This window comes from Microcebus murinus, chromosome 7 (assembly GCF_040939455.1).
Source record: "Microcebus murinus isolate Inina chromosome 7, M.murinus_Inina_mat1.0, whole genome shotgun sequence".
NCBI classification, from domain to species: domain Eukaryota; kingdom Metazoa; phylum Chordata; class Mammalia; order Primates; family Cheirogaleidae; genus Microcebus; species Microcebus murinus.
The window spans coordinates 83,982,576-83,994,933 of NC_134110.1; the positions used below are offsets into that span (position 1 = coordinate 83,982,576).

General features: G+C 42.3%; 1 protein-coding gene across 1 annotated transcript in view; it reads right to left on the reverse strand.

Moving 5' to 3' along the window:
* The window catches only part of LY96 (lymphocyte antigen 96), a 28,821-nt gene extending 19,439 nt beyond the window's left edge, over positions 1-9,382 (reverse strand). The window contains exon 1 of the mRNA XM_012735359.3: positions 8,332-9,382. Coding sequence (XP_012590813.2) covers positions 8,332-8,443 — 112 coding nt within the window. The 5' untranslated portion in view covers positions 8,444-9,382. The remainder of the gene's footprint in view (positions 1-8,331) is intronic.
* Between the last annotated feature and the right edge of the window lie 2,976 nt (positions 9,383-12,358).

The following is a 12,358-nucleotide window of genomic DNA, read 5'->3' on the forward strand; positions in this document are numbered from 1 at the left end:
AGTTTGCTATTCTAAGCCTGAGGCAATGTTCCTATCTCTCTCCTAAGTTCAAGTCTCAGTAAAGGAGGAACTAGATAAAGTATGAAGAAATAGGTAGTATCTTTGTTCCCGTTTGGATTATACACTTTATGATTTAATCTTTAACTTGTGTGTACTTAGCTAGTTTATTATTATTTGGGGAATCCTGGAAACTTAAACTCATGATATGTACATGTGAATCAGTGACTGATAATTGTAAGGCTGGTGGCGGGCTCCCCTCCTCTCCCTAGAAAAGATAAGGCTCATGAGACCAGACCTACCAAGGACAAACTGCCAGGCCCCGCTGAAACAACCACACTCAGATATCCACCCAGATAAGAAAGTTCTGGCTCCTAAATTCCACAAATACCGCCAGCCCCTCCTATTTCTCAATGACCACCAAAGGTCACCCCAGATCTTCCCGCCAAAAGTCCCTAGCCCACCCCGAACAGTATAAAGGCCCCACACCCCCTCCAAACGGATGCAACTTCTTGCCCCCCACTTGGGACCCACAAACTTCATCCAGAAACGCACAATAAAGCTATACTGTTTGTCCTCACTCTCTCTCTTTCTCTCTCTGTTTCTTTCACCACCAGAAAACTTTAAAATAATAATTCTTTGCTGAAAGAATAAACATTGATGCTAGGCTCCACTCATAGCCTCCTAGCTCAGGGGAATGCTAGAGGACCCCTGATTTCCCTGTCACTTTAGTGTATACTTTGTCTCTGTCTCCTTTATTTCCAATCTCTTGTGACATTCCCGCCTGGGACCCAATTTGTTGGGAGAGTCACAAACTCCCAGCATGTAATATCCTTTATAATAAACCAGTAAACATAAATGTTTCCCAGAGTTCTATGAGCTATTCTAACAAATGATCAAACCCAAGAGAGGCTCACGGGAACCTCCAACTTACAGCCAGTCAGAAGCACAAGTGACAACCTGGGGCTTGGATTTGACATCTGAAGTGAAGGGTAGGTTTGTGGGACTAAGCCTTTAAAACTGTAGTATCTGATTCTAACTCCAGGTAGATAGTGAAAAAATTAAATTGAATTATAGGACATCCAGCTAGTGTCAGAGAATTGCTTGGTGTAGGAAGCCCCCATATATTTTGGTGACCAGAAGTGTTAAGAGTAAGAGTGGTGGTAGAGCATAGAGAAAAGAAATAGTTTTTTTTCCCTCTATATTAAATAACCACAAAAGACTATAAATAGAAGAATGAATCTTGAGAAAGAAGAACAAAGCTGGAAGCATCACACTTCTGGATTTCAAAATATTATAAGTCTATAGATATCAAAACAGTATGATACTGGCATAAAGACATGTATATTTGCTACAAGTCTACCACTAGACCCAAGAATGTTGTAGGTCAACACTTAGAGATAAATTAGTTTTGTAGCCTTGCCTTTGACATTTGGATTTTACTCTTATGTTGCCTAGAAGGTTTAAAATGTTGATGAGTACCTGTCTAGCTCCAGTCCTGTTTGGCCTAAAACATTTAATCGGCTGTAAACCCCCATGTGGCTCTTTAGACCTCTTGACTACAAGGGTCCCCCCATGGACTGGATGGACCCAAGACAGGTAGCCACACCCCCTGGCATCAAATGGGACAAAATAAGAATTTGGCTATAGATTTTGGCCTCTGACAGATCTTGGCCAAAAGGAGGGAACTGTGAACTAAAATAAAATCTTATGGCTCACCCTACCACCACTGGCTGACTAAATGGATCCCCTCTTGGCCAACAGCATACTCTAAAACTAAATTGCCTGCCATGAGGAGGGAGATTAGACATGCCTCATCATGCCCCCTTTCCTTCTTGGAGACATCTTTTGTAACCCATTAACAGGTCTAAAGGTATGCAAGACAAATCTGCAGGTCTTCAAGTTACATAACAAATATGTCTGGTGGCTTGTCTCTGATTAACAGCTCCTTATCTTAAAACATTCCAAACATTCCATTTAGACAAAGCATTTCTTTAACCAATTACAAGTCAAAGAATCTTTAAACCCACCTATAACCTGTAAGCCCCCACTTCGAGATTGTCCACCTTTTTGGGCCAAAGCAATGTATGCCTTCCATGTATTGATTTACAACTTTACCTATAACCCCTGTCTCCCTGAAATGTATAAAACCAAACTGTATTCTTACCTTTCTGGTTCAAAAATTAAAAAAAAAAAAACAAAACAAAACTGTAACCCAGCCACACCAAGTCCACTTGCTCAAGACTTCTTGGGTGTGGCTCCAGGTCATGGTCCTCAAATCTGGCTCAGAATAAATCTCCTTTACATTAAAAAAAAAAAAAAAAAAAAAAAAAGGGGGGCATGGTGGCTCACGCCTGTAATTCTAGCACTTTGGGAGGCCAAGGCGGGTGGATTGTTTGAGCTCAGGAGTTTGAGACCAGCTTGAGCAAGACCCATCTCTACCAAAAATAGACAAAAAAATTAGCCAGGCGTGGTGGTGCATGCCTGTAGTCCCAGCTACTCGGGAGGCTGAGGCAGAAGGATCGCCTGAGCCCAGGAGTTTGAGGTTGCTGTGAGCTAGGCTGATGCCACAGCACTCTAGCCCAGGCAACAGAGTGAGACTCTGTCTCAAAAAATATATAATGAGTCTGAGGAGAATCACATATATCAGATAAGTAGGGACAGGCCATCTCAAGGAGTCATGGAGGCCAATAAAGTTGGGATTTCACTCTAATTGCAGTGAAAAGCCATGGAGGGCCTTAAGCAGGGGAAGTCACATTATCTGTAATAATAACTTATTTACACTTTGAAAAGATCTTTTGGGCCTCTGTGCTGAGAACAGATTGCGTGGGGGCCAAGAACTGAAGTGGAAAGAGAACAATTTAAGAGGTTTTGCAGAGGCCAAGGAGAGCTAAAGGTGGCATAAGTGTTAGCAGAGGACAGTGAGAAGCAGTTGGATATAGAATATAATCTGGAGATCATGAAAACAGAAATTACTGATACATTAAATGTGGTAGGTGACAGAAATAGATTATTAAGGATACACCTGGTTTGGGGTCTAAGAAATTAGGTAGATGATGAGATGGAGAAGACTCAGAAGGAATGAGGTTTAAAAGACTTAGAAAGAATGAGGTTTAAAAAGGTATAAGTCTATAGTTCTAGCTCCAGTTGGCTATGAGACTTTCTAGTGGCCACACTGAGTTTGTAGAACAAATAAATGAATCCTGGTCATTTGTATAGTTAGCCTTCCTACTACACATAAGTAAGATAAAAGCAAGAAGTTCCTTGAGAGTACAGGACATATCCTATATAACCTTTGCATTCTTGGTATTCCCTAGCATGACAAAACCTGATGCCATTCAATAACGATTTACTAAACTGAATTTAATTCAACTGACTCAACTAGGCTCCACAGGGCAGATGGGACTTCTGATGGACCTCTTAAGGTTCGCATGAAACAGAAGGATGGACGTGGCTATTTTAGGTTAGAGAATAGAAGTACAACAGAGGCTAATAAAGAGTCTGACATGCTTAGAGTGGGGGGGACACACCAGATGCCAAGACAGCCTAGCAGTAGGGTCGTGCTACAGCCTCACATCCAATCAGTTGGCAAATTCTGTTGGCTCCATCATCAGAACATTTCTAGAATCTGATGCCTTATCACCTCCACCACTGCCACTCTGGCCTAAGTCCCATTATCTATTGCACCTGGATCATGGCAGTAGCCTCCCAATGTGTCTCCCAGACCCACTTTTTCCCCCTTACAGATTATTATCAACACAGAAACTAGACAAGCTTCACTCACAGTAAATATAGGTCATCCCCCTGACCTGCAAGTTCCTTCCCCTTGCCATTTCCTTCTATGACCTCACCTGATGCTACTGCCCCCTCACTCCCTCCATCGAGGCCTCACTGGCCCCCTTGCTATCCTTCTACACACCACACATGCCCCCACCCAGGGGCCTCTGTGCTTGCTCTTTCCTCAGCCCTCCCCCAGACACCTGCATGGCTCACTCCTCAGCTATTCTAGGCCCTTACTAAATGACACTTCCTCAGTGAGGCCTTCCTTGACCATCCTAATTTAAAATGAAACCCCCATAATCCTAGCAGTCTGGGAGGCCGAGGCGGGTGTATTGCTCGAGGTCAGGAGTTCGAAACCAACCTGAGCAAGAGCGAGACCCCGTCTCTACTATAAAAATAGAAAGAGATTAATTGGCCAACTAATATATATAGAAAAAATTAGTTGGACATGGTGCCTGTGGTCCCAGGTACTCGGAAGGCTGAGGCACCAGGACTGCTTGAGCCCAGGAGTTTGAGGTTGCTGTGAGCTAGGCTGATGCCACGGCACTCACTCTAGCCTGGACAACAAAGCGAGACTTTGTCTCAAAAAAAATAAAAAATACAAAATAAAATGAAACTGCCATCCCCTCTGTCTCTGCATTCTCTATCCCCCCACTCAGCTTTATTTTTCTCTCACTGCAATTAACACCATCTAATGTGAATATTTTACTGATTTTGTCTTTGTTGTTCACTGCTGCCTCCTCAGTTCCTGGAACAGGCACATGTTAGATGCTGAGTGAATATTGGTTTAATTAAACAATCCATGAATTCTTTGGGTTTATGGACTATCTGCAGCAAAAAGAAATTTGAACTGAGACTGATGACTCTGGATGACAGGAGGGCATATGCCCATTATGGACTGACTCACGCACCCACATTTTCTGCCTTTCCAAAATTGGGGGAATAAAAAACAGCCAATCTGGCCGGGCGCAGTGGCTCACACCTGTAATCCTAGCACTCTGGGAGGCCAAGGCAGGCGGATTGCTCAAGGTCAGGAGTTCGAGACCAGCCTGAGCAAGAGCGAAACCCCGTCTCTACTATAAATAGAAAGAAATTAATTGGCCAACTAATATATATAGAAAAAATTAGCCGGGCATGGTGGTGCATGCCTGTAGTCCCAGCTACTCAGGAGGCTGAGGCAGGAGGATGGCTTGAGCCCAGGAGTTTGAGGTTGCTGTGAGCTAGGCTGACACCACGGCATTCTAGCCTAGGCAACAAAGCGAGACTCTGTCTCAAAAAAAAAAACAGGCTGGTCCGATGGTAGTGGGTTATCAGAACTTATTCACATTAGTGTCACTAAAGTTGGTATTCAACCCCCCACTGCTAAATTTGACTGGCTTTTAAAAAAAAAAATAATAAAAAAAAGAATAAAAAAAAAAAAAAAACAAAAAACAAAAAAACCAGCCAATCTTTGCCATTTTTGTATATATGGCATTTTTTGTATATATGGACTAAACTGTGTTCCTGGGCCTTCTGTCTCCCCAGTGCCCCCATATTCATATGCGGAAGGCCTAAGCCCCAGTACCTCAGGATATGACTATATTTAAAGATAGAGCCTTTAAAGAGGTACTTTAAAGTAAGGCCATTAGGGTGAGCCCTAATCCAATCTCACTGGTGTCCTTTTAAGAGGAGGAAATTTGGACCCACAGAGACACCAGGGATGCACGCGCACACGAAAGGCAACGCGAGGACACAGTGAGCAATCGGCAATCTGCAAGCATCTTAGTCCATTTTGTGCAGCTATAACATAATATCAAAGATTTGGTAATTTATAAAGAGTAGAAATTTATTTCTCATAGTTCTGGAGGCTGGGAAGTCCAAGATCAAGGTGCTGGCATCTGAGAAGGGCCTTGTTGCTGCCTCGTCCTAGGCCAGAAGAGTGTAAAAACGAGATGGTAAGAGCAAGAGACAAAAGAGGACCAAACATGTCCTTTTATAAGAAACCCTCTCCTTTAAAAACAACATTAATCTGTTGATGAAGGCAGAGCCCTCATGGCCTAATCACTTCTTAAAGATCCGACCTCTTAATATCACACAATGGCAATTAAATTTCAACGGGCGTTTTTGGTAGGAAGCAAAATTCAAACTATCGCAGCGAGCCAAGGAATGAAGCCTCAGGAGAAACCATTTATGTAGACACCTTGATCTTGGACTCCGGCCTCTAGAATGGTGAGAAAAATACATTTCTCTTGTTTAACCCACCTGGTCTTGGTATTTTGTGATGGCACCCTGAGCTAACTAAGACACTATATGCCCAGTAGCTTGGCCAAATGAAAATTTGCCTCTTCTCTTACAAGGAAATCACCCTCACAGTGGATCAGGAGTTGTTGTCGCCAATGCCTTGACAATGATACCTAGAGGAATCAGCGCTTCCCGGGTGATTCATTTGCGGCTCTCCTGGGCAGGGAAGGGAGTGATCTGGCAGTGGGAAGGCAGCAAGTAGCTTCTTGCTGTAGAAGTATAATGCACTGGTCACCCACAGTGCCTGTGTCAGCAGGAAAGGACCACAGCTTTCTCAGCATCAGAGAGAAAAAGGTAAGATCCTCCTTCAGAAAATTAAACCAGGCCGGGCGAGGTGGCTCACGCCTGTAATCCTAGCACTCTGGGAGGCCGAGGCAGGTGGATCACTCAAGGTTAGGAGTTCGAAACCAGCCTGAGCATGAGCGAGACCCCGTCTCTACTAAAAATAGAAAGAAATTAATTGGACAACTAAAATATATAGAAAAAATTAGCCGGGCATAGTGGTGCATGCCTGTAGTCCCAGCTACTTGGGAGGCTGAGGCAGGAGGATTGCTTGAGCCCAGGAGATTGAGGTTGCTGTGAGCTAGGCTGACGCCATGGCACTCACTCTAGCCTGGACAGCAAAGTGAGACTCTGTCTCAAAAAAAAAAAAAGAAAATTAAACCAAAAGCCAAATCAAGTTATTATTACTAAAAGATTAAAAGCTAAGCCATAATATGAAATGTCATGTCAATAAAAGCCATATGAAGAGTGGCATAATCAACGTGTGGCACAAAAGGGCCAAAGGAGGAGAGGGGAAGTGGGGGCCAAGTGGACCAAGGAGCCGTGCTGGAAGTGGGGACTAAATTAATCTTGTAACATGGGGAGATTTCAGCGATAAATTGAGAGTGAATTCAGCACAATCCGTAAGGAGGAGAAAGGACACAGTGTGTGACTGGTCACACTCTACGTCTCGTTCTCACACCTGGCAATGAGCCCAATTCCCCAGAAGTAACTTTACGTTAGCATCTGCCAGAGTGTTTCTCAGGACAGTTGGGCGACACACACTCCAGGAAGAAAATATGAAATTGAAAATTTTGTGGTGAAATTTGAAAATTGAAAATATCACAGTTTAACAGTGAAAACTGTTAAAGTTTTCTTTGTTGCAGAACTTCTCAGAACTTAAAGCACATTTGTAAATTTCCCCCAAATGATTAGTTCGTAGATCCTTTTCTTCCCCAAAGAATCTCAAAGAACTAGTACTTTGGGAAGCATCACCTTAAACCTTTCTGATATTGCTACTGGGTAGAAAAGGGCAGCCAACTCATGGCAAGCAACACAGTGGAAAGTACCAAACCAAAATAGTTGTCAAGCCCTAAAGCTGTGCCTTCAGACATAAGGACATCTGTTAGTGAGAAGTTGGGGGAGAGGGACAGTCATAAAACCAGTGAACAGCATTAGAGTACGGCTGATCTTTTAAAAAAAAAAGTAATCAATATTATGGTTTCTATGTGACCCTGTGCTAAATACTTTACCTTACAGCAACTACTTATAAAGGAGACTTTCAGCAGGCCGAGGCAGGAGTATCACTTGAGCCCAGGAGTTCGAGGCTGCAGTGAGCTATGAAGGCACCTGTGAATAGCCACTGCATTCCAGCCTGGGCGAGAGAGTGAGACCCTGTCTCTAAAATAATAAAGGAAGGAAGGAAGGAAGGGAGGGAGGGAGGGAGGCAAGAAGGAGACTCCAAAAGTACTTTCATTTTATAGCTAAAAAAACTGGAGCACAGAGATGCTAAGTACTTCGCTTCAGGTCGTAGTGTTAGAGACTGCAGAACCAAGATTACATCCAGTTAGGGAAATGATTCCAGGGCCCTCAAAGGTCACAACCTGGAGCAGAAATCAACCCCAGGAAGCAGCTAGGACTGTTCTACCTTATCAAGAAGAAGTAAGTATTGGGGCTGAAGCAAAAGCCTGGAGGCAGACAGTTCTACTGAACCTGAAAAGAATCAGAAACTGGACTCAAGGTAGAGATCGTTGACACAGGGAACAACAGAAGCACTTGGAGGTCGAGCACAACACAGTTATGGCCTCATGAGCTCTATGAGGGGTGGGAAAGATTCACACAGGGCAGTTACCAGCTATTACTTTTCCTGCTGGCAGCAGCAGCCGTAGCAGCTGGAACATGCTGACATTTCCTGTGTTCCAGCGACAACAGCCAGCAGCTGTAATGTTCTTATGAAAACTTACCATCAAGATAGTTGATGCTACAATTATTTGTTGTTGCTGTTTTACTTACCACAGTAGGTGTACCAAATGCTTGCATCAGAGGAGTTGCAGACCCAATTTTGCTTCCCAGGTTCAGTAAATATGGAAGAAAACAGGGTAGGAAAAATCATAAATAGGAACATGATTCACTGTCTCCCAAAACTTTAAAAATGCAAGGAGGTTCAACAACTAATCATCAGACTCTTCTTTTTCAGTAAGTAGAAAAGATTTAACTTAGTCATCAATCACATGATTTCTGAGTTTCTATCCGTTTCCTCTTTTTATGTGTGTGTGTGTGTGTGTGTGTGTGTGTGTGTGTGTGTCTAAAATTCGAGCATTTCCTCAAAGGGGAAAGAGGAAACAATTTACAATGTACTTTTCAAATACTTGATACAAATGAGTGACCAGCTTTCAAAACAAAACAAGGCACTTCCCAGTCAATAATAACAAAACCAGTCCATACACCTCCCTGAAAGTCTCAACACACTGGCACTTCTTTTGCATCTGCATTACTATTCTCTCCCACAAGTTCTTTATACAACAATTTCTCATGGCTCAGAGAGCTGGACCTACAGATCTGAACTGAACAGTCTCATGTAAACTATTACTCTTCAGCAACAAACTTAGCCACACACAGAAAAGAACAAGGACAGATGAGACCCCAAACAGGGGGCGCTAGCTGTGGTTCTGCACTGTGGGCAGACACCCCACCAGTCTTGAGAATGCATTCACCTAGAACCAACCAGAGCTCGAGAATATTGTGAGTCCTAATAGTGAAATGTCAGCCGGGCGCGGTGGCTCACGCCTGTAATCCTAGCACTCTGGGAGGCTGAGGCGGGCGGATTGCTCGAGGTCAGGAGTTCGAAACCAGCCTGAGCAAGAGCAAGACCCCGTCTCTACTATAAATAGAAAGAAATTAATTGGCCAACTAATGTATATATATATAAAATTAGCCGGGCGTGGTGGCGCATGCCTGTAGTCCCAGCTACTCGGGAGGCTGAGGCAGTAGGATTGCTTGAGCCCAGGAGTTTGAGGTTGCTGTGAGCTAGGCTGACGCCACGGCACTCACTCTAGCCTGGGCAACAAGCGAGACTCTGTCTCAAAAAAAAAAAAAAAAAAAAAAAAAATAGTGAAATGTCATTATTTTGTGTGGCATATATTTCATTTCAAAACTCTCACTGCATTTTAGAAAGCCATTTCTTTAGATGCTTTGCTACATGAAATCCTTTATAGGATATAGTTTAGGGTTAATAGCCAAAAATGCCATGGAATTGTAGCCTAAAGACCTGCACACTTAAAAGGAAAATAATCATTTGTTGGTAAAGGTTTTACAATGGAACTGTGCTGCTTTCCCTTTCTTTAGAGACAAGGTTTTGCTATATATTGCCCAGGCTGGAATGCAGTGGCTAATCACAGGTGTCATGATAGCTCACTGCAGCCTCGAAATCCTGAGCTTCACCAATCTTGCTGCCTCAGCCTTCAGAGTAGCTGAGACTACAGGTGGGAGCCATCATGCCTGGCTTCCCATTTTTAAAAAGGCAAAAATCCAAGGGAGGAGGGGCAAATGGAGAGTTGCTCAATGAGCATAGAGTTTCAGGTTGGCAAGATGAAAAAGTTCTAGAAATCTGTTGAAATAATGTGAATATAGTTAACACTACTGAACTGTACACTTAAAATTGGTTAATATGGCAAATTTTATGTTACACATTTTTTATCACAATTTGAAAATAAATTTAAGAGCTGTAAAAAAAAGGCAAAAACCCATGAATGCCCCTAGTGGTCTTAAAACACCATTTCCCACTAAAAGGAACCAAGACTCCTTAGAGAAATTATTGATTACAGGTCTGGGGCAGAAAATGTACAAGATGAGCCCAAAACACTTTATCATACTAGATAACCAGTTTAAAGAGGGTTCTACCGATCAAAGATGGCTGTTAGTAGTTTCCTGCTGGGGCTGTAACAAATTGCCAAAAGTTTAGTGGCTTAAAACAGTGTTAATTTATTCTCTTACAATTCTGCAGGTCAGAAGTCCAAGATCAGTTTCACTGGACTAAAGTCAAGGTGCAGCAGAGCTGGTTCCTTCTGGAGACTAGGGGGAGAATCCGTTTCCTTGCCTTTTTCAGCTTCTAGAGCTGCAATCCTTGCATTTCTCCATCCTCATGTGCATCACTCCAATCTCTGCTTTCATCATCCGTTCGCCTTCTCTTCTGATAGCCTGCCTCCCTCTTATAAGGACCCAGTGATTACAATGGATCCAGCTGGATAATCCAGGATAATCCATTTTAAAATCCTTAATTCTACCACATATGCAAAATCCCTTTTGCCATATAAGGTAAAATTCACAGCTTCCAGTGATTAGGACATGAACATCTTATGCCATTATTTAGCTTACCTATATGACTACATGAACATTAATAATATATTAACTGTAATAAATTAAAATACATCAAATATACTTAAATCCATAAAATCATACATTTTTTTAAGTCTATTTATCATCAGATGATGCTAGGCAACCAACTCTATTTTAAAACTGGCAAATAAAGGGAAAGGATCAATCATTTATCCTGACTCTTGTACAAACTGAATTACTGAGTTACCAAATAGAGAGGAGTGAGTTTCTTTACTTCCTGTACTCCTATCTCTATTTTTAGGAGTATTTCAGCTAATAAATAGAAAAGGAATAATAGAATATAACCATTTTGCAACATCTAATGAATTAATAGACTTAGACATTGAGCATCAATAGTTGCTAACATCACAGAGACAAAAAGATGGCATGTATGGTTTGTACCTTTTAATGGAAGAGCACTGTGGTGACCAGCCTTCATGAGGGCTCCCAAAGAGCCTTATCTCCTGGTATGTACACCCCTGTGAATTCCTTCCAACACTGAATAAGGCTCACCGTGTAACCAATAAAGCATTATGCAGTGACAGCATGTGACTTCTACATGCGTCACACAACACATGGTAGCTTCCACCTTGCTGTCTTGGATGACTTGCTCTGGAAGCAGCAGCCCTAGAAAGACATCCACGTGGTAAAAAACTGAGGCCTCCTGCCATTGCTTCTTAACCTTTTGGCTAAGATCAAGTATAGTATCTGAGACTTCCTGCCAAAAAGTTAGTGCCAAATAGTCATGTCAATGAGCCATATTGGAAGCAGTTCCTTGTATCCCAGTCCAGCCTTCAGATGACACAGCACCATCTGACTTGACTGCTGCTTCCTGAGAAAACCTGAGCCAAACAAGTCAGCTAAACCACTCCCCAACTGCAAACTTATTGTTCCTTTATGCCTTAAGTATTAGGTGCAATTTGTAATGTAGTAATAATTATTAATAATAAAAACATCTATGAAGTAGTTTTGTCCCAAATAATGAAACCTCACTCTGATGAAGCTTTAAGATCTACTTATCCATTTATAGGAAATAAAGAAGAGAAGCATGTTAAAAGTCAGCTCAGGCCAAGGCAGGAGGATTGCTTGAGCTCAAGTGTTTGAGACCAGCCTACGCAAGAGTGAAACCTTGTCTCTACTATATATAGAAAGCAATTAGCCAAACAACTAAAAATAAAAAAATTAGCTGGGCATGGTGGTATGTGCCTGTAGTACCAGCTACCCAGGAAGCTGAGACAGGAGGATCACTTGAGGCCAGGAGCTTGAGGTTGCTGTGAGCTAGGCTGACACCACAGCACTTTAGCCCAGGCAACAGAGTGAGACTCTGTCTCAAAAAAAAATACAGCTCAGGGGTACCATCAGAAAATCTAGACCATGAGAGACCCTAAAGGACAATTGTTTCTTCAACAGATAATTTGTAACGCAAAAAGAAAAAAAGTGAAAGAAATGGAGGAGCCCATAGAACAGTCTTAAAAGACATTTCAAAAATTGGTGTGAATCTTACTTGGATCTTAAGCCAAACAAAATGTGGGAAAAAATTACGAACCAGTTGGAAATTTAAGCAAACTTGGTGTTTGATAACATTGGTGTGATGGGGTTTTTTGTTTTGTTTTTGTAGGTATGATAATGGTGTTTGTATCTTTAAAGGCCTTATCTTGTAGTTACA